General features: G+C 45.0%; 1 protein-coding gene across 3 annotated transcripts in view; it reads right to left on the bottom strand.

Moving 5' to 3' along the window:
- Positions 1–24,861, bottom strand: part of LOC140428683 (myosin-7-like) — a 324,346-nt gene that overhangs the window by 193,569 nt on the left and 105,916 nt on the right. For all 3 annotated transcript variants that reach the window (XM_072515412.1, XM_072515413.1, XM_072515414.1), the window contains 2 exons: positions 10,915–11,002; positions 6,355–6,472 (listed from right to left, as the gene is read on the bottom strand). In XM_072515412.1, the coding sequence (XP_072371513.1) occupies positions 6,355–6,472; positions 10,915–11,002 (206 nt within the window). The remainder of the gene's footprint in view (positions 1–6,354; positions 6,473–10,914; positions 11,003–24,861) is intronic.

Genomic DNA, 24,861 nt, shown 5'->3' with positions numbered 1-24,861 from the left:
CAGGAAGCCATTGAAGTGGTGGAGTTAAAAGAATGTGATGGTAGTAGGTGACAGTGTAGTCAGGGGGGAGAGATACTGCTCTGTGCTGTGGAGAGTCCATACGGCTGTTTTGCCTGCCCAGTGCCTGGGTTCAGGACGTTTGTGGAGGGCTGAAGAGGAACTTGCAGTGGGAAGGGGAGGAATCCAGTGGTCACTGGCTATGTTGGTACCAACGATATGGGTAAGACTAGGAAAGAGATTCTGCATGGAGAATATGTGGAGCTAGGCACAAAATGAAAGAAAAAAAGAAGCAAAATATCATAATCTCTGGGTCATTACCTGAGCCACGTGAAAATTGACACATGATAAATAAGATTAGAGATAAACACATAGCTCAAAGACTGGTGTGGGGAAAGTGGGTTTCAATTCATGGGAACTGGCATCAGTACTGGGGAAAGTGGCACCATTGGAATGGCCCACACCTGAACTGTGCTGCAGCCAGTGTTCTAGTGGGTCATATAACAAAAGGAGAATGGATAGTGACGGCAAACTTGTATCAGCAGATAGGGTCCGAGTTTACAAAAACAGTAAAAATAAAAAATAAAACGGAATTCAGGCTCGGTATCCGAATGCTTGCAGCATTCACAATAAAACATGAATTGTCAGTTCAAATAGAAATTCACATGTATGAGCTGATAGCCATTACAGAGACATGGCGACAAGGAAACCCAGGGTTTGAGACATTCAGGAGGGACAGGAAGCTGGGAAAGGTGGTGGGGTAGCTCTGTTAATTAAAGAGGACTGCAGTGAGAGGTAGCCTTGGTTCTAAAGATCAAGATGTGAAATCAGTTTGAGTGGAATTAAGAAATGGCAGGAGGCAGAAAACATTAGCGGCTGTTCTATAAAGGCCAACAAACAGCAGTGGTCATGTAAATTATAGAATAAATCAGGAAATTAGTGGTACATGTAACACGGGTAATAGAGTAATCATGAGAAATTTCAATCTACATATGGACTGGGTAAACCTAATTAGTACGTATGGAGAATTAATTCTTGGAATTCCATCCCAAGATGGTTTTCTAGAGAGGCAAGTTGAGGAAGCAACTAGGGAACAGCTATTTTAGATCTAGTTTTGCACAATGAAAAATTTTGCCCGGGATTGGGGGGGGGCTCCGCAGGTACAACATCACTAGTTTGGTGGGGAGAGCGAAAGCTGATCTGGCAAGGTGGGACGGCCTTCCTCTGTCACTGGCAGGTCGGGTACAGGCGGTTAAAATGAATGTGTTGCCGTGATTCCGGTTTATTTTTCAATGCCTACCAATTTTCCTGCCAAAGTCTTTTTTCAGGGAGATTGAGGGAAGGATTACCTCATTCATCTGGGGAGGGAACATAGGACATAGAAAATACAGCACAGAACAGGCCCTTCGGCCCACGATGTTGTGCCGAACCTTTGTCCTAGATTAATCATAAGGTGGCCAGAGTGAGAAAGGTGCTGCTACAGAGGGGAAGGCAGGCAGGGGGTTTGGGTCTCCCGAACCTGTTGTACTACTACTGGGCGGCGAATGTGGAGAAGGTGCGGAGCTGGGTCAGAGGGGTTGATTCTCAGTGGGTCAGAATGGAGGACAGTTTGTGCAGAGGGTCGGGGCTGAAGGCACTTGCAACAGCGCCGCTCCCGATAGCTCCGGGGAAATATTCAGGGAGTCCGGTAATAATAGCTTCATTGAAAATCTGGAGGCAGTTTCGCCAACACTTCGGGTTGGGTTTAGGGTCAAGGGAAATGCCGATTCGGGGGAACCACAGATTTGAGCCAGGGAGGTGGGATGGAAGTTTTCGGAAATGGGAAGAGAAGGGGATTAAGACGCTAAAAGATTTGTTTCTTCGGGGTCGGTTTGCAGGATCGAGGGAGCTGGAAGCGAAGTATGGTCTAGAGCAGGGAGAAGTGTTTAGGTACATGAAGGTTCGGGATTTTGCCAGGAAGGAGATACAGAGCTTCCCAGAGGAACCAGCCTCCACATTGCTGGAGGAGGTGTTGACGACAAGGGGACTGGAGAAGGGGGCAGTGTCAGTGGTGTACGGAGCTATTTTGGAAGAGGATAAGGCACCGCTGGAAGGGATCAAAGCAAAGTGGGAGGAAGAGCTGAGAGAGGTTATAGAGGAGGGGGTCTGGTGTGAGGTGCTCCGGAGAGTGAATGCCTCTACCTCATGTGCGAGGTTGGGGCTGATACAGCTGAAGGTAGTATATAGAGCTCACCTCACGAGGGCGAGGATGAGCCAATTTTTTGAAGGAGTAGAGGATGTGTGTGAGTGTTGTGGGGTGGGGGGCCGCTAATCACGTTCATATGTTTTGGTCCTGTCCAAAGCTAGGGGAGTACTGGAAGGAGGTGTTTAGGGTAATTTCCAAGGTGGTGTGTGTGAAACTGGACCCGGGTCCCCAGGAGGCCATATTCGGGGTGTCGGACCAGCCAGGGTTGGAAACGGGTGCGGAGGCAGATGTTGTAGCCTTCGCCTCGTTGATCGCCCGCAGGCGGATCCTGCTGGGATGGAGAGCAGCCTCTCCACCCTGTGCCCTGGCGTGGCGGGGGGACCTGTTGGAATACTTGACCCTTGAGAAGGTTAAGTTCGAACTGAGGGGAAGTTTGGAGGGGTTCTACAAGTCATGGGCACTATTTATCATGCACTTTCAAGAACTGGATAACATCGAACATTAGTTGGGGGGGGTGGGTTGGAGGGTTGGGGGGGGTGGGGGAGCTGTGTAGATTAAGGGTGACTACGGGTAATCCCTGATTCCTTTTTGTCATTTGTTTATGTAAACATGCGGGCTGATGTTTGGGGCTTGCTGGGTAGATGGGATCGTTGTTATTGTTATGGGGCTTGACATATCTTGCTGATTATTGTTTATTGTTGATGGGTGTAAATGCGGGAGAAAATGTGAAAAAGGAGGAAAATAAAAATATATTTAAAAAACAACAAAAAAAGCAAATGTGGGTCCATTACTCGCGGAATCAGGAGAATATTGAATGGGAAATAAGGAAATGGCAGAGAAACTAAACAAATACTTTGGGCGGGATTTACCGGGCTGTTTTTTGGCCGAGGTGGGATTTTCTGGTCGCGCCGTTGTGAACGGAATTTCCTGTTGAATGCCCCCCTCGTCGCCAGGAAACCAGAGACAGGGGCGTGTCGGTGCTGGGAATATCCCGCCGGTGTGAACAGCCGGTAAGTTCTGCCCATTGTGTGAATGAGAAACTACAAGATATCATAGAACATAGAACATAGAACAATACAGCGCAGTACTGGCCCTTCGGCCCACGATGTTGCACCGAAACAAAAGCCATCTAACCTACACTATGCCATTATCATCCATATGTTTATCCAATAAACTTTTAAATGCCCTCAATGTTGGCGAGTTCACTACTGTAGCAGGTAGGGCATTCCACGGCCTCACCACTCTTTGCGTAAAGAACCTACCTCTGACCTCTGTCCTATATCTATTACCCCTCAGTTTAAAGTTATGTCCCCTCGTGCCAGCCATTTCCATCCGCGGGAGAAGGCTCTCACTGTCCACCCTATCCAACCCTCTGATCATTTTGTATGCCTCTATTAAGTCTCCTCTTAACCTTCTTCTCTCCAACGAAAACAACCTCAAGTCCATCAGCCTTTCCTCATAAGATTTTCCCTCCATACCAGGCAACATCCTGGTAAATCTCCTCTGCACCCGCTCCAAAGCCTCCACGTCCTTCCTATAATGCGGTGACCAGAACTGTACGCAATACTCCAAATGCGGCTGTACCAGAGTCCTGTACAGCTGCAACATGACCTCCTGACTCCGGAACTCAATATTAGGAAAAAGTAGAAATAGAGAAATTAATGGGATTTAAAGTAGATATAAATCCTCTGGACAGAGTGTTGAAAGAGGTGTCTGTAGTGATAATGGATGCACTGTTCGTCATCTTTCAAAATTCTGTAGTCTCCGGAATGGTTCCTGCAGATTGGAAAGTGGCAAAAGTAACTCGACCGTTTCGGAAACGAGGGAGTTAGAAAACAGGGAACTACAGACCCGTTAACCGGACATCAGTAGTAGGGAAAATGTTGGAATCGATTATAAAGGATGCGATATTTGGACCCTAGAAATAATGGTAAGATTGGACATAGTCAACATAGATTTACGAAAGGGAAATAATGTTTAACAAACCTGTCGCGTTTATGGATGCAACTAGCAGAATAGATAAGAGTGAACAAGTGGATGTGGCATATTTAGATTTTCAGAAAACATCGATAAAGTCCCACACAAGAGGTTAGTGAATAAAATTAGAGCATATGGGTTTGGGTCCATTATATGGGCGTGGATTGAGAACTGGTTAACGGACAAAAAACAATAGGAATAAATGGGGCATTTTCAGGTTGGCAGGCTGTGACTAGTGGACTACCACAAGGATCAATGCTTGTCCCCAGCTATTCACAATCTATATCAATGGTGTGATAAATTATAGAAATTGTTATATATATTTCATATTCATGGCAGTAATGTTAGTAAAAACCCTGGTTTAAAATAGACACAGGCACTATCTCTACTAAAGCTGTAATTAAGGAGTCGCAAATGGTGAGGTAATGATTGATTTTAACTATTTACTTGTTTACAAAGAGATGGTTAATGGGATACTGATTGGATTGCTGGAGATTCTCTGGGGGTGTAGATATGTTTTGAGGGATTGTATTTATTCCAGCTAAGCAGGTGATGGGACATCTTGGTGGGATACAGATGATGCAATTAATGGGAGGAGCCAGGTCCATCTGTAGTTGCCGTTTTGCCAAATGCTGTTAGGTTGAGCAGACCAATCTGACAAGACAGAAGGATTTTCAAGTTGTTCCTGAAGAGAGTCTCTCTCGTTCTCTCTCTCTGAATTTATAAGTAACATTTGAACTGTATTGGGTTGCTTAATTAGAATTAGGGATACAGGGATAGAGCAGGAAAATGGTGTTGAGGAACATCAGCCATGATCTCATTGAATGGTGGAGCAGGCTCGATGGGCTGAATGGCCTCCTCCTGCTTCTATTTCATAAGTTCAAAATTATTTAAACGCAATTTTCCTTAAACAATCCACATTTGTACAAATTACTGTTAACCTGTCCCAGATTCAGATTCCAGCATCCGCAGTAATTTGCTTTTACCCAGATTATTGTTTTGAGAAACTTTCCCATGACCGAGGTTGAAGTGACTGTGGTCTGAGCTGGTTTGAAGATAAATCTAGCAACTAGAGGATAAGATTTGTGATTTCCCAGGCCTGGGACCCCCAGCCCCGTGTGTAACGTGGAATGGGTGACTAGCACCTCCACAGTGTCCACCTTACCTCTCTCTGTACCCTGAGTCGCATCATTTTCTGTGCAAACTCTAAGCGTAGCCAACCTTTCTAATCACTCCTCCATTGATAGATATATACATTGACACAGTTGGGAAAGTCTCTCTGGACTTTGGAATGATCCCATTCTTTTAACTCTGCTCCAAATCCCAGCACCTGGAAATTGGACAACTCGTCACCTCTTAGAACCTCCTTTCAGACTTTGTTCCTGTTGCCATGCCTCAAATGATTTCCTCTTTGCTGCCTCTCCTTTCAGCCCTGGTACCTCCTCTGTGTTGGTTTCTCAATAAACAAACCTCAACTCGTCATCATTCCTTCTCTTCAAATTCTGTATAACACTCGGATTATTGAAGAGTTTGTGAGAATAATCAGGATCTACGATTCCCCTGGTTTGGGCCTCAGGTTCTGCAGCTATTTCTCACTATTACCGAGGAGGATTGACAAAGGTTCAGATGCCCTCCTGGACACAGAGGTACCAGTTCATCCTTGGCTGGGTCACAGGAACAGGCCATTTAGCTCCTCAAACCTGTTGCCGTATTTAGTAAATGTCAGTCAGTAAGGTTCTGTCAGTTTCCAGCTCTAACTGGCTACATTGTGATATCAGCTCAGCATCTAGAATCCCACATTCAGTGTTTCTGTGACGGTTTAATTCTGCTGAGAAGATACATTTCAGCACATTTCTCCCGCTGTTCCACAAGGCATTTTGATTCTGTGATAAGGAAGTTGAAAGTTGTAATCCCTGTGAGATCGATGTGGCAGAGAGGCCGAGCTCGACGGCATTCCCAGATCTACAGTTAATATTGCCAAAGGGCCAAAGGTGAAAGAAGAAATTCCGGCAGGAATAAGACTGGTCTTTTTACCAGGATGGGAGGACAGAGCCCAGCATGGCCCAGGTGTCAGTGTGCCAAATCGTGATCAGCGAGTGTGTAAAAGACAAACACAATACTATTCATACTGTCACTATCTGAGGGAGTCAAGATGCAACATCAGGACCATGTGCTTTCACACGGGCTGTCCTTACCGTTGTTTAAAATCAGCATAGAGAACTCGGTTTGGGAAGCCTTTCCGGCAAATACGGATTCCTTCGAGGACACCGTTACACCGCAGCTGGTGGAGAACCATGAAGGGATCCATCGTACCTGTAAAAATGCACAATGGTCCATGGGTGAGTAGGCCTTACTACATTTACGCATTTTCTCTATGCCTCACGTAGATCCTATGAGGCGCAGTGGCTGCTGGGATGTGCACAGGAGGCTTCACCTGGCATCTACCGGCTGCGGCACGCCCCCGTTCGAGTGCGATGTGGCCGGGAGATCTCGCCCATTGTTTGTTGAGGGATAAACATGACACTGAGGAGAACTTGCCTGATCTGGCTCAGTGGAAGGGATTGGGTCAATCTCTGAGGCTGGAGGAGCGAAAGCTTTTCAATAAGTTTGGTTCATTCCAATTAAGGCATGACAGAGGTCATTGTGTGGGAATAATTATCCATTAATCAGTATCCAGGGAGTAAACCTCCCGCTGTTCAATCCAAATGGGAGAAAGTGCAGCTCTAGGTGTTGTTGGGTCATGGTGGAGTTTGAATCAGCCAGCGTTACCTGGACACTATGTTTCAGGAGGCAGTCACACCTGTCAGAGTAAGTAGTTTAAATCCTGCCAGTGGCCAGGGATAGCAGGGTGTGACTGCAAGTCAGGCAGGTAAAGGGAACCAGCAGTCAGGAACTCAGGAGCCTCAGCCCTTGACCCTGTCCAACAGGTATGAGGCACTTGCTCCCTGATTGGATGGCGAACAGGGCTGCAGGAAGGATGAGTCAGCTGACCAAGGCACCATGGTTCAGCAGGCCATTCAAGGGGAGGGAGTAAATAGGCAAGTTGTAGTTGTAGGGGATTCTATCATCAGGGGGATAGATAGTATCCTTTGTGAGCAGGATAAAGAGTCCCGCATGGTATGTTGCCTGCCCGGTGCTCGGGTGCGGGACATCTCTGACCCGCTTGAAAGGATACTGGAGAGGGAGGGGGAGGATCCAGTTGTTGAGTTCCATGTCGGTACCAACAACATAGGCAAGTCTAGGAAAGAGGACCTGTTTAGAGATTATAAAGAGCTAGGATTCAAATTAAAAAAACAGGTCCTCAATGGTCATAATCTCCGGATTACTGCCCGAGCCACGTGCAAATTGGCATAGGGAGGCAAGAATAAGGGAAGTTAACACGTGGCTGAAAGAGTGGTGTGGGAAAGAGGGGTTCCTTTTCATGGGACACTGGCATCAGTTTTGGGACAGGGGGGGACCTATACCGTTGGGATGGTCTCCACCTGGGACCAGTGTTCTGGCGAAAAGAGTAAATAGGGTGGTCAATAGGACTTTAAACTAGAGATTGGGGGGAAGGGAAAGTCAGGGAGCCAAGAGGTGAAGTAATCAGTGGGAAGCGTAGCTGCTTAGGAATATAAAAAAACACGAAAAGACAAAACTCAGGAGAGGTTACGATAGTCCCCATCTCACAAAATATGACACAGTGTATGGAAAGACTCAGTAAACCAAGGTCCACCACACTAAGAAAACAAAAAGGGACGGTCAATAGAGAATTATAGGTGCTATATTTAAATGCACGCAGTGTACGGAACAAGGTAGATGAGCTTGTGGCCCAGATTGTGACTGGCAGGTATGATGTGGTAGGCATCACAGAGACGTGGTTGCAGGGGGTTCAGGACTGGCATTTAAACATCCAGGGATTCACAACCTATCGAAAAGACAGAGAGGTTGGCAGAGGGGACGGGGTTGCCTTGTTAATTAGGAATGAAATTAAATCAATAGCACTAAACGACATAGGGTCAGATGATGTGGAGTCTGTGTGGGTAGAGTTGAGGAACCACAAAGGCAAAAAAACCATAATGGGAGTTATGTACAGGCCTCCTAACAGTGGTCAGGACCGGGGGCACAAAATGCACCACGAAATAGAAAGTGCATGTCAGAAAGGCAAGGTCACAGTGATCATGGGGGACTTCAATATGCAGGTGGACTGGGTAAATAATGCTGCCAGTGGACCCAAGGAAAGGGAATTCATTGACTGTTTACAGGAGGGCTTTTTGGAACAGCTTGTGATGGAGCCCACGAGGGAACAGGCCATTCTGGACTTAGTGTTATGTAATGAGCCAGACTTGATTAAAGATCTTAAAATAAGGGAACACTTAGGAGGCAGTGATCATAATATGGTAGAATTCAGTCTGCAATTTGAAAGAAAGAAGGTAGAATCAGATGTAAAGGTGTTACAGTTAAATAAAGGTAACTACAGGGGCATGAGGGAGGAACTGACGAAAATCGACTGGGAGCAGAGCCTAGTGGGAAAGACAGTAGAACAGCAATGGCAGGAGTTTCTGGGAGTAATTGAGGACACAGTACAGAGGTTCATCCCAAAGAAAAGAAAGGTTATCAGAGGGGGGATTAGGCAGCCATGGCTGACAAAGGAAGTTAGGGAATGCATCAAAGCAAAAGAGAAAGCCTATAATGTGGCAAAGAGTAGTGGGAAGTCAGAAGATTGGGAAGGCTACAAAAACAAACAGAGGATAACAAAGAGAGAAATAAGGAAAGAGAGGATCAATTATGAAGGTAGGCTAGCCAGTAACATTAGGAATGATAAAAGTTTCTTTAAATACATTAAAAACAAACGGGAGGCAAAAGTTGACATTGGGCCGCTCCAAAATGACGCTGGTAATCTGGTGATGGGAGACAAGGAAATAGCTGAGGAACTAAATAAGTATTTTGCATCAGTCTTCACAGTAGAAGACATGAGTAATATCCCAACAACTCAGGAGAGTCAGGGGGCAGAGTTGAATATGGTAGCCATCACAAAGGAGAAAGTGCGAGAGAAACTAAGAGGTCTAAAAATTGATAAATCTCCGGGCCCAGATGGGCTACATCCTAGACTTCTGAAGGAGATAGCTGAAGAAATAGTGGAGGCGTTAGTTATGATCTTTCAAAAGTCACTGGAGTCAGGGAAAGTCCCAGAGGATTGGAAAATCGCTGTTGTAACCCCCCTGTTCAAGAAGGGAACAAGGAAAAAGATGGAAAATTATAGGCCAATTAGCCTAACCTCAGTTGTTGGCAAGATTCTAGAATCCATTGTTAAGGATGAGATTTCTAAATTCTTGGAAGTGCAGGGTCGGATTAGGACAAGTCAGCATGGATTTGGTAAGGGGAGGTCGTGCCTGACAAACCTGTTAGAGTTCTTTGAAGAGATAACAAATAGGTTAGACCAAGGAGAGCCAATGGATGTTATCTATCTTGACTTCCAAAAGGCCTTTGATAAGGTGCCTCACGGGAGACTGCTGAGTAAAATAAGGGCCCATGGTATTCGAGGCAAGGTACTAACATGGATTGATGATTGGCTGTCAGGCAGAAGGCAGAGAGTGGGATAAAAGGTTCTTTTTCGGAATGGCAACCGGTGACGAGTGGTGTCCCGCAGGGTTCAGTGTTGGGGCCACAGCTGTTCTCTTTATATATTAACGATCTAGATGACGGGACTGGGGGCATTCTGGCTAAATTTGCCGATGATACAAAGATAGGTGGAGGGGCAGGTAGTATGGAGGAGGTGGGGAGGCTGCAGAAAGATTTAGACAGTTTAGGAGAGTGGTCCAAGAAATGGCTGATGAAATTCAAAAGAATAGAGGCATGGACTATTTTCTAAACGGTGACAAAATTCAGAATGCTGAAGTGCAAAGGGACTTGGGAGTCCTAGTCCAGGATTCTCTAAAGGTAAACTTGCAGGTTGAGCCCGTAATTAAGAAAGCAAATGTAATGTTGTCATTTATCTCAAGAGGCTTGGAATATAAAAGCAGGGATGTACTTCTGAAGCTTTATAAAGCATTAGTTAGGCCCCATTTAGAATACTGTGAGCAATTTTGGGCCCCACACCTCAGGAAGGACATACTGGCACTGGAACGGGTCCAGCGGAGATTCACACGGATGATCCCAGGAATGGTAGGCCTAACATACGATGAACGTCTGAGGACCCTGGGATTATATTCATTGGAGTTTAGGAGGTTGAGGGGAGATCTAATAGAAACTTACAAGATAATGAATGGCTTAGATAGGTGGACGTAGGGAAGTTGTTTCCATTAGCAGGGGAGACTAGGACCCTGGGGCACAGCCTTAGAATAAAAGGGAGTTACTTTAGAACAGAGATGAGGAGAAATAGTGTAGATGGGCTTTAGAGTGGTTTCACAGGTCGACGCAACATCGAGAGCCGAAGGGCCTGTACTGCGCTGTAACGTTCTATGTTCTAAATTTCTTCAGCCAGAGAGTGGTGGGTCTGTGGAATTCATTGCCACAGAGGGCGGTAGAGGCCGGGACATTGAGTGTCTTTAAGACAGAAGTTGATAAATTCTTGATTTCTCGAGGAATTAAGGGCTATGGAGAGAGAGCGGGTAAATGGAGTTGAAATCAGCCATGATTGAATGGTGGAGTGGACTCGATGGGCCGAATGGCCTTACTTCCGCTCCTATGTCTTATGGTCTTATGGTTACACATTGAACTGTAATCTCCACTTGAACATTTACAAACTTTATCTTCAGAGTGCGAGGGACAAGTACCTGGAGTCTTCGTTTCATTGGGAATAATACAACGTACAAAGTGAGGCTGAGTCGATCGCAAGTTGGTCATCAGCTTGTTGAGATTCTCCTGCAGGGATAGAAGATAGAAACGTGTTACTCCAGACAGCTTCTTAAAGGGATCAACACTCAACAATGTTGGGCAGGGAATTTGCTGAACAATTTTATTGCGAACAATCTGCCCATTGCACCAAACCATTAATGAAAATTACCTTTACCCCCCTAAAACAAACATTCTCCAAGCTGAACACCACCCTCCGGGATCCCTCTCCGGTTAATGGGGATCCCTCTCTGGTTAATGGGATCCCTCTCTGGTTAATGGGATCCCTCTCTGGTTAATGGGGAATCCTCTCTGGTTAATGGGGAATCATCTCTGGTTAATGGGGAATCCTCTCTGGTTAATGGGGATCCCTCTCTGGTTAATGGGGAATCCTCTCTGGTTAATGGGAGGGATCATCTCTGGTTAATGGGGAATCCTCCCTGGTTAATGGGGAATCCTCTCTGGTTAATGGGGATCCCTCTCTGGTCCAACACTAAGGACAATTTTGGAGACTAAGGGCAATTTATCATGGCCAACCCACCTAACCTGCACATCTTTGGACTGTGGGAGGAAACCGGAGCACCCGGGGGAAACCCACGCAGACACGGGGAGAACGTGCAGACTCCGCACAGACAGTGACCCAAGCCGGGAATCGAACCTGGGACCCTGGAGCTGTGAAGCAATTGTGCTAACCACAATGCTTGTGTTAATGTGGAACCCTCTCTGGTTAATGGGGATCCCTCTCCGGTTAATGGGGATCCCTCTCCGGTTAATGGGGAATCCTCTCCGGTTAATGGAAAATCCTCTATGGTTAATGGGAGGGATCCTCTCTGGTTAATGGGGAATCATCTCTGGTTAATCGGGATCCCTCTCTGGTTAATGAGGAATCCTCTCTGGTTAATGGGGATCCCGCTCTGGCTAATGGGGAATCCTCTCTGGTTAATGGGGATCCCTCTCTGGTTAATGGGGGGGATCCTCTCTGGTTAATGGGGAATCTCTCTGATTAATGGGGTATCTTCTCTGGTTACTGGGGAATCCTCTTTGGTTAATGGGATGGATCCTCTCTGGTTAATGGGATGGATCCTCTCTGGTTAATGGGGAATCCTCTCTGGTTAAAGGGGAATCCTCTGGTTAATGGGGATCCTCTCTGATTAATGGGGATCCTCTCTGGTTAATGAGGGAATCCTCTCTGGTTAATGGGGAATCCTCTCTGGTTAATGGGGAATTCTCTCTGGTTAATGGGGATCCTCTCGGGTTAATGAGGGAATTCTCTCTGGTTAATGGGGATCCTCTCGGGTTAATGAGTGATCTCCAAACTGTCCTCATAACTGAGGTTTCTCATTCCTGGAACCAGTCTTGTGAACCTCTTCTGCATTCGCTCCACTGTGTTTCCTATAGTGTGGCACCCAGGACTGTCCACAATAGTCCAGCTGAGGTCTAACTAGTGTCTTGTATCAGTGCAGTATAACCGCCTCACTCTTGTACTCTGTGCCCCTATAATAAAGCCCAGAATACTTTAAATAAAGCAGTGCTTTATTAACTGTTTCACAGATACACCAGGTCCCTCTGCTCCTCCTAAGAGTTTTACTCCTATTTTTATATATGAATATTTTTTAAAGTTTCCCATTTTAACAAATAATGCAACAACTCCTCAGGACCGGTGCAGCTCAGAATAAATATCTCAAAAATACATAAATACAGAAGAGGACAGACAACGATTACAGCAGTTTCAGCATAATCACTAAATTTGGTGCCTCCGTTTGTGTCAATGAGTTTACAGGAGAATGAGGGAGATGGAGACTTGGTAAAATGCTGCACACCTTCCCACGTGGTGAGTGTTCGCAAAGCCCACGAGAATCCAGGAAAAGATCTTTGCGCCATGTTTGGACGGCACCAGAACGCACCTCCCCCAGCTCGTCACACCAGAGGCCTCAACAACACATTGACTGATATAACATAACACCCTCTCTGATGGACCCCCCCCTAAATCCGAGGATTATTCCCACCCATTATGAAACCCGTTCCGAGCTGCTCCATCTCCCCAAAAAAACAACTGAGAGAAAAACTGGGATGCATTGAAACAGGAACACGAATCGCGGCAAGATATTCATCTTAATGGATTGAACCCAGCCCACCAACGACAATGGGAGCCTTTGTAAATCTGCTCTAACTGTACTCACCACACCTGTAAAATTTAACTTGCAAAGCCGCGCCCACGCCCGGGCCACCTGAACCACCAAATAATGAAAACTAGTCCCAAGCAAACAGAATGGTAGCGCCCAACCCCCCAACCCAGCTCCTACCCTCGAAGGGCTAACCACAAAATACTCCCTCTTCCCAACATTCCCTGAAAAGGAGCTGAACCTCTTCAATATTCCCAATAGATTGCCCGTAACTGGCCAGGATCCCTTACGTTTAGCCGCAAATCATCCGTGTCCAGGGATACCCAATGCTCTACTACCTGCCCCCTGCTCACACTCCCTCTCCACGAATCAGATGCCCTCATCCCGATTGCCAACAATTCAATCAGCAGCACGAACAGAAGAGGGGACATGGACATCCCTGTCTCAGCACCCCCCCCCCCCCCCCCACCCCCACCCCCCCACCCCACACACAGGCTAAACCAGCCCGAACTCCAGCTGTTCCTTTGCACACATAGAACATAGAACATAGAACGATACAGCGCAGTACAGGCCCTTCGGCCCACGATGTTGCACCGACATGGGAAGTCAAAAAACAAGAGCCATCTAACCTACACTATGCCATTATCATACATATGCTTATCCAATAAACTTTTAAATGCCCTCAATGTTGGCGAGTTCACTACTGTAGCAGGTAGGGCATTCCACGGTCTCACCACTCTTTGCGTAAAGAACCTACCTCTGACCTCTGTCCTATATCTATTACCCCTCAGTTTAAGGCTACGTCCCCTCGTGCCAGCCATATCCATCTGCGGGAGAAGGCTCTCACTGTCCACCCTATCTAACCCCCTGATCATTTTGTATGCCTCTATTAAGTCTCCTCTTAACCTTCTTCTCTCTAACGAAAACAACCTCAAGCCCATCAGCCTTTCCTCATAAGATTTTCCCTCCATACCAGGCAACATCCTGGTAAATCTCCTCTGCACCCGCTCCAAAGCTTCCACGTCCTTCCTATAATGAGGTGACCAGAACTGTACGCAATACTCCAAATGCGGCCGTACCAGAGTTTTGTACAGCTGCAACATGACCTCATGACTCCGGAACTCAATCCCTCTACCAATAAAGGCCAACACTCCATAGGCCTTCTTCACAACCCTATCAACCTGGGTGGCAACTTTCAGGGATCTATGTACATGGACACCGAGATCCCTCTGCTCATCCACACTTCCAAGAACTTTACCATTAGCCAAATATTCCGCATTCCTGTTATTCCTTCCAAAGTGAATCACCTCACACTTCTCTACATTAAACTCCATTTGCCACCTCTCAGCCCAGCTCTGCAGCTTACCTATGTCCCTCTGTAACCTGCAACATCCTTCCGCACTGTCTACAACACCACCGACTTTAGTGTCGTCTGCAAATTTATTCACCCACATATACACTAGATATCGCACAAGACATATACACCAGACATCACACAAGACATATACACTAGACATCACACAAGACATATACACCAGACACATACACCGGACATCGCATATATACCAGACATATACACCGGACATCGCACAAGACATATACACCAGACATCACACAAGACACATACACCAGACATCACACAAGACATATACAGTAGACATCACACAAGACATATACACCAGACACATACACCGGACATCGCACAAGACATATACACCAGACATATACACCGGACATCGCACAAGACATATACACCAGACATTGCACAAGACATATACACAAGACATCGCACAACACATATACATCAGATATCACACAAGACATATGCACTAGACATCGCACAAGACATATACACAAGACATATACACTACACATTACACAAAACATATACGCCAGACGTAGAGATCGCACAAATCATATACGCCACATGTATACTCCGGACATCGCACAAGACATATACACCAGACACATACAGCGGACATCGCAGAAGACATATACACCAGACACATACAGCGGACATCGCACAAGATATATACACCAGACATCACACAAGACATATACACTAGACATCGCACAAGACATATACGCCAGACACATACACCGGACATCGCACAAGACATATACACCGGACATCGCACAAGACATATACACCAGACATCGCACAAGACATATACGCCAGACATCGCACAAGACATATACACAAGACATCGCACAACACATATACACCAGACATCGCACAAGACATATACACCAAGCATCACACAAGACATATACACCAGACATCACACAAGACATATACACCAGACCGATACACCGGACATCGCACAGGACATATAGACTAGACATCGCAAAAGAGATGTACACCAGACATCACACAAGACATATATACCAGACATCGCACAAGACATATACACCAGACATTACACAAGACATATACACCAGACATATACACCAGACATCGCACAAGACATATACACCAGACATCGCACAAGACAGATATACTAGGCAGCGCACAAGACATATACACCAGACATCGCACAGGACATATACACCAGAAATCGCACAAAACATATACACTAGACATCGCACAAGACATAGACATCAGACATAGCAGAAGACATATACACCTGACATCGCACACGACATATACACCAGACATCGCACAAGACATATACACCGGACATCGCACAGGACATATACACTAGATATCGCACAAGACATATACACCAGACATCGCACAAGACATATACACCAGACATCGCACAAGACATAGACACCAGACATAGCACAAGACATATACACTAGACATCACACAAGACATATACACTAGACATCACACAAGACATACACCAGACATCGCACAAGTCAGATACACCAGACATCACACAAGGCATATACACTAGACATCGCACAAGACATATACACCAGACACATACACCGGACATCGCACAAGACATGTACAGGAGATATATACACCGGACATCGCACAAGACATATACACCAGACATCGCACAAGACATATACACCAGACATCACACAAGACATATACACTAGACATCGCACAAGACATATACACCAGACATCACACAAGCCATATACACTAGACATCGCACAAGACATATACACCAGACATCACACAAGACATATACAGTAGACATCGCACAAGTCATATACACCAGACATATACACCGGACATCGCACAAGTTATATACAGCAGACATCGCACAAGGCATATACACTAGACATCGCACAGGGCTTATATACCAAACATATACACTGACTGGACATCGCACAAGACATATACACCAGACATTTACACCGGACATCGCACAAGACATATACACCAGACACATACAGCGGACATCGCACAAGACATATGCACTAGACATCGCACAAGACATATACACTAGACATATATACTACACATCGCACAAAACATATACGGCAGACGTATACATCGCACAAATCATATATGCCAGATGTATACACCGGACATCGCACAAGACATATACACCAGACATCGCACAAGACATATACACCAGACATCGCACAAGACATATACACCAGACACATACAGCGGACATCACACAAGACATATACACCAGACATCGCACAAGGCATAGACACCAGACATCGCACAAGACGTATACACCAAACATATACACCTGACATCGCACAAGACATATACACCAGACATCGCACAAGACATATACACCTGACATCGCACAAGACATATACACCAGACATCACACAAGACATATACACTAGACATCACACAAGACATATACACCAGACATCGCACAAGTCAGATACACCAGACATCACACAAGGCATATACACTAGACATCGCACAAGACATATACACCAGACACATACACCGGACATCGCACAAGACATGTACAGGAGATATATACACCGGACATCGCACAAGACATATACACCAGACATCGCACAAGACATATACACCAGACATCACACAAGACATATACACTAGACATCGCACAAGACATATACACCAGATTTCGCACAAGACATATACACCAGACATCACACAAGACAGATACACTAGACATCGCACAAGACATATACACCAGACATCGCACAAGACATATACACCAGACATCACACAAGACATATACACCAGACATCACACAAGACATATACAGTAGACATCGCACAAGTCATATACACCAGACATATACACCGGAAATCGCACAAGTTATATACAGCAGACATCGCACAAGGCATATACACTAGACATCGCACAGGGCTTATATACCAAACATATACACTGACTGGACATCGCACAAGACATATACACCAGACATTTACACTGGACATCGCACAAGACATATACACCAGACACATACAGCGGACATCGCACAAGACATATGCACTAGACATCGCACAAGACATATACACTAGACATATATACTACTCATCGCACAAAACATATACGGCAGACGTATACATCGCACAAATCATATATGCCAGATGTATACACCGGACATCGCACACGACATATACACCAGACATCGCACAAGACATATACACCAGACACATACAGCGGACATCACACAAGACATATACACCAGGCATCGCACAAGACATATACACTAGACATCGCACAAGACATATACACCAAACATATACACCAGACATCGCACAAGACATATACTCCAGACATCGCACAAGACATATACACCAGACATCGCACAAGACATATACACCAGACATATACACAAGACATCGCACAAGACATATACACCGGACATCGCACAAGGCATAGACACCAGACATCGCACAAGACGTATACACCAAACATATACACCTGACATCGCACAAGACATATACACCGGACATCGCACAAGTCAGATACACCAGACATCACACAAGACATATACACTAGACATAGCACAAGACATATACATGGACATCACACAAGACATATACACTAGACATCACACAAGACCTACATCAGACATCGCACAAGTCAGATACACCAGACATCACACAAGGCATATACACTAGACATCGCACAAGACATATACACCAGACACATACACCGGACATTGCACAAGACATGTACAGGAGATATATACACCGGACATCGCACAAGACATATACACCAGACATCGCACAAGACATATACACCAGACATCTCACAAGACATATACACTAGACATCGCACAAGACATATACACCAGACATCGCACAAGACATATACACCAGACATCGCACAAGACATATACACCAGACATCACACAAGACATATACACTAGACATCGCACAAGACATATACACCAGACATCGCACAAGACATATACGCCAGCTTCACACAAGACATATACACCAGACATCACGCAAGACATATACAGTAGACATCGCACAAGTCATATACACCAGACATATACACCGGACATCGCACAAGTTATATACAGCAGACATCGCATAAGGCATAAACACTAGACATCGCACAGGGCTTATATACCAAACATATACACTGACTGGACATCGCACAAGACATATACACCAGACATATACACCGGACATCGCACAAGACATATACACCAGACACATACAGCGGACATCGCACAAGACATATGCACTAGACATCGCACAAGACATATACACTAGACATATATACTACACATCGCACAAAACATATACGGCAGATGTATACATCGCACAAATCATATATGCCAGATGTATACACCGGACATCGCACAAGACATATACACCAGACATCGCACAAGACATATACACCAGACACATACAGCGGACATCACACAAGACATATACACCAGACATCGCACAAGACATATACACTAGACATCGCACAAGACATATACACCAGATATCACACAAGACATATACACTAGACATCGCACAAGACATATACGCCAGACACATACACCGGACATCGCACAAGACATAGACACCGGACATCGCACAAGACATATACACCGGACATCGCACAAGACATATACACCAGACATCGCACAAGACATATACACCAGACATCGCACAAGACATATACACAAGACATCGCACAACACATATACACCAGACATCGCACAAGACATATACACCAAGCATCACACAAGACATATACACCAGACATCACACAAGACATATACACCAGACCGATACACCGGACATCGCACAGGACATATAGACTAGACATCGCAAAAGAGATGTACACCAGACATCACACAAGACATATACACCAGACATCGCACAAGACATATACACCAGACATTACACAAGACATATACACCAGACATATACACCAGACATCGCACAAGACATATACACCAGACATCGCACAAGACAGATATACTAGGCAGCGCACAAGACATATACACCAGACATCGCACAGGACATATACACCAGAAATCGCACAAAACATATACACTAGACATCGCACAAGACACAGACATCAGACATAGCAGAAGACATATACACCTGACATCGCACACGACATATACACCAGACATCGCACAAGACATATACACCGGACATCGCACAGGACATATACACTAGATATCGCACAAGACATATACACCAGACATCGCACAAGACATATACACCAGACATCGCACAAGACATAGACACCAGACATCACACAAGACATATACACCAGACATCGCACAAGACATATACACCAAACATATACACCAGACATCTCACAAGACATATACACCAGACATCGCACAAGACATATACACCAGACATCGCACAAGGCATATACACCAGACATCGCACAAGACGTATACACCAAACATATACACCTGACATCGCACAAGACATATAGACCAGACATCGCACAAGACATATACACCGTACATCGCACAAGACATATACACCGGACATTGCACAGGACATATACACTAGATGTCGCACAAGACATATACACCAGACATCGCACAAGACATATACACCAGACATCGCACAAGACATATGCACAAGACATAGACACCAGACATAGCACAATACATATACACTAGACATCACACAAGACATATACACCAGACATCGCACAAGTCAGATACACCAGACATCACACAAGACATATACACTAGACATAGCACAAGACATATACATGGACATCACACAAGACATATACACTAGACATCACACAAGACATACACCAGACATCGCACAAGTCAGATACACCAGACATCACACAAGGCATATACACTAGACATCGCACAAGACATATACACCAGACACATACACCGGACATCGCACAAGACATGTACAGGAGATATATACACCGGACATCGCACAAGACATATACACCAGACATCGCACAAGACATATACACCAGACATCACACAAGAAATATACACTAGACATCGCACAAGACATATACACCAGATTTCGCACAAGACATATACACCAGACATCACACAAGACATATACACTAGACATCGCACAAGACATATACACCAGACATCGCACAAGACATATACACCAGACATCACACAAGACATATACACCAGACATCACACAAGACATATACAGTAGACATCGCACAAGTCATACACACCAGACATATACACCGGACATCGCACAAGTTATATACAGCAGACATCGCACAAGGCATATACACTAGACATCGCACAGGGCTTATATTCCAAACATATACACTGACTGGACATCGCACAAGACATATACACCAGACATATACGCCGGATATCGCACAAGACATATACACCAGACACATACAGCGGACATCGCACAAGACATATGCACTAGACATCGCACAAGACATATACACTAGACATATATACTACACATCGCACAAAACATATACGGCAGACGTATACATCGCACAAATCATATATGCCAGATGTATACACCGGACATCGCACAAGACATATACACCAGACATCGCACAAGACATATACACCAGACACATACAGCGGACATCACACAAGACATATACACCAGACATCGCACAAGACATATACACTAGACATCGCACAAGACATATACACCAAACATATACACCAGACATCTCACAAGACATATACACCAGACATCGCACAAGACATATACACCAGACATCGCACAAGACATATACACCGTACATCGCACAAGACATATACACCGGACATCGCACAAGGCATAGACACCAGACATCGCACAAGATGTATACACCAAACATATACACCAGACATCGCACAAGACATATAGACCAGACATCGCACAAGACATATACACTAAAAGCAAATGATAATGGGATGTGCATCAGGACTAAAACAAATGGATTAAAAGACACCTAGCGCCAAAGCTCATGAAGATGCAACCGTTCCGCGCTCACATCCCCTTTTCTTTACCCCTTATTGTATATCGTCTATGCATGTTCCTCCCAGCAAAATGTATCATCTCACACTTCTAAACATTGAACATCATCTCCCACCTGTCTGTCCACTCCACAAAGTTGTCTATATACTTCTGATGTTCTGCATTGTCCTCTTCATAGTTTGCAACACTTCCAAGTTTTATGTCATCTGCAAACTTTTTGATTGTCCCCCATACACCAAGGTCTAGATCATTAATATATGCATCCCAGGGTACTAAAAAAGATGGCTAGGGAAATTGCAAATGCACTAGTGATAATTTACCAAAATTCACTAGACTCTGGGGTGGTCCAGGCGGATTGGAAATTAGCAAACGTGACACCACTGTTTAAAAAAGGAGTTAGGCAGAAAGCGGGTAATTATAGGTCAGTTAGCTTAACTTCGGTAGTAGATAAGATGCTGGAATCTATCATCAAGGAAGAAGTAGCGAGGCATCTGGATGGAAATTGTCCCATTGGGCAGATGCAGCATGGGTTCATAAAGGGCAGGTCGTGCCCAACTAATTTAGTGGAATTTGTTGATGACATTACCAGTGCGGTAGACAATGGGGAGCCAATGGATCTGGTATATCTGGATTTCCAGAAAGCTTTTGACAAGGTGCCACTCAAAGTTGCTGCATAAGATAAAGATGCATGGCATTAAGGGTAAAGTAGTAGCATGGATAGAGGATTGGTTAATTAATAGAAAGCAAAGAGTGGGGATTAATGGGTGTTTCTCTGGTTGGCAATCAGTAGCTAGTGGTGTTCCTCAGGGATCAGTGTTGGGCCCACAATTGTTCACAATTTACATAGATGATTTGGAGTTGGGGATCAAGTGCAATGTGTCCAAGTTTGCAGACGACACTAAGATAAGTGGTAAAGCAAAAAGTGCAGAGGATACTGGAAGTCTGCAGAGGGATTTGGATAGTTTAAGTGAATGGGCTAGGGTCTGGCAGATGGAATACAATGTTGGTAAATGTGAGGTCATCCATTTTGATAGGAATAACAGCAAAAGGGATTATTATTGAAATGATAAAATATTAAAACATGCTGCTGCGCAGAGGGACCTGGGTGTGCTAGTGCATGAGTCGCAAAAAGTTGGTTTACAGGTGATTAAGAAGGCAAATGGAGTTTGTCCTTCACTGCTAGAGGGATGAAGTTTAAGACTAGGGAGGTTATGCTGCATAAGGTGTTAGTGAGGCGACACCTGGAGTATTGTGTTCAGTTTTGGTCTCCTTACCTGTGAAAGGACGTACTGGCACTGGAGGGAGTGCAGAAGAGATTCACGAGGTTGATCCCAGAGTTGCGGGGGTTGGATTATGAGGAGAGGTTGAGTAGACTGGGACTGTACTCATTGGAATTTAGAAGGATGTGGGGGGATCGGAAAGAAACATATAAAATTATGAAGGGAATAGATAGGATAGATGCGGGGAGGTTGTTTCCACTGGCGGGTGAAAGCAGAACTAGGGGGCATAGCCTCAAAATAAGGGGAAGTAGATTTAGGACTGAGCTTAGGAGGAACTTCTTCACCCAAAGGGTTGTGAATCTATGGAATTCCCTGTCCAGTGAAGCAGTTGAGGCTCCTTCATTAAATGTTTTGAAGATAAAGATAGATAGTTTATTGAAGACTAAAGAGATTAAGGGTTATGGTGTACGGGCCAGAGAGTGGAGCTGAGTCCACAAAAGATCAGCCATGATCTCATTGAATGGCGTATCAGGCTCGAATGGGGAATTGTCTCTGGTTAATGGGGAACTCTCTGTGGTTAATGGGGAATTCTCTGTGGTTAATGAGGAATTATCTCTGGTTAATGGGGAATTCTCTGTGGTTAATGGGGAATTATCTGTGGTTAATGGGAAATTATCTGTGGTCAATGGGGAATTCTCTCCGGTTAATGGGGAATTCTCTCTGGTTAATGGGGAATTCTCTGTGGTTAATGGGGAATTATCTGTGGTTAATGGGGAATTCTCTCCGGTTAATGGGGAATTATCTGTGGTTAATGGGAAATTATCTGTGGTCAATGGGGAATTCTCTCCGGTTAATGGGGAATTCTCTCCGGTTAATGGGGAATTCTCTGTGGTTAATGGGGAATTCTCTGTGGTTAATGGGGAATTATCTCTGGTTAATGGGGAATTCTCTGTGGTTAATGAGGAATTCTCTCCGGTTAATGGGGAATTATCTGTGGTTAATGGGGAATTCTCTCTGGTCAATGGGAAATTATCTCTGGTTAATGGGGAATTCTCTCTGCCTAATGGGGAATTCTCTCTGGTTAACGGGGAATTCTCTCTGGTTAATACGGATTCTTTGGAGTTCAGTGAGTGATATTGTAATTTTTCCTTGGCGAATATGTGGTGTTCACAGGGATCTGCATGACCAAGGGAATGTGACAGCTTTGGGATGAGCTTGTTTCATTGAGACAATTATACTATTGCTCATCAAGGTTTATCCAGCACCACTCTCAATCTGTACTTACCACATTCTACTCTTCAGCAGATAGTGAGTAGAAAGATAGCACAGACTTAAAGTGATGTTCATTCATAAATCAGCTAAACATCACTGCAAGTCTTAACTACCTTGATCTCGTTGTTGTTCAGAAAGCAACCACAAGGTTAGTTTGGATGAAGGCAGCTTTTCTGCCATTTTATATCATCCAGAATCCTAATATTGCCACTGAGGGAAGTTGCCTGTGAGAAGTGTAAGAAGTGGATAAGAAACGCTCGCCCATCTTCCACCTGGGTATCCTGGAGTAAGGTCTCTTTGTTTAACGTTGTTTGTTGGCTGGATCAGGGTTTACCGGCGGAGAATTGTCTTATTGATTTTCAGCATAAACTCACCAGCACTGTAAAGGTGATTGGTAATCTAGACAGAGGATTCTTTATTGGAGAATAACAGGATTCCAGGAGAGTCAGAATAAAAGGGGTCTACAGCGCAAAAAAAACCTTCGGCCCATCGTGTCTGCGCCGGTCAAAAACACCCACCTGACCATTCTAACCCCATTTCCCAGCACTTGACTCAGAGCCGTGACTGCCCTGGGATCGCAAGCGCATATCTAAATACTTCTTCAATGTTCTGAGGGTCTCTGCCTCCACCCCCCTTTCAGGCAGCGAGTTCCAGACTCCCACCCCCCTCTGGGTGAAAAGGTTTTCCCTCACATCCCCTCTAACCCTCCTGCCCCTCACCTTAAATCTCTGCCCCCTGGTCATTGACCCTCCACCAAGGGGAAAAGTTACTTCCTGTCTACTCTATCTCTGCCCCTCAATTTTATACATCTCAATCATGTCCCCCCTCAGTCTCCTCTGCTCCAAGGAAAACAACCCCAGACTATCCAATCTCTCTTCATAACTAAAACTCTCCAGCCCAGGCAACATCCTGGTAAATCTCCTCTGCACCCTTTCCAGTGCTATCCCTCCTGTAATGT

The sequence above is a fragment of the Scyliorhinus torazame genome, chromosome 8 (genome assembly GCF_047496885.1).
Source record: "Scyliorhinus torazame isolate Kashiwa2021f chromosome 8, sScyTor2.1, whole genome shotgun sequence".
Lineage (NCBI taxonomy): Eukaryota > Metazoa > Chordata > Chondrichthyes > Carcharhiniformes > Scyliorhinidae > Scyliorhinus > Scyliorhinus torazame.
The sequence above is the reverse complement of the archived record's forward strand: the minus strand, read 5'-3'. Positions and strand labels throughout refer to the sequence as shown.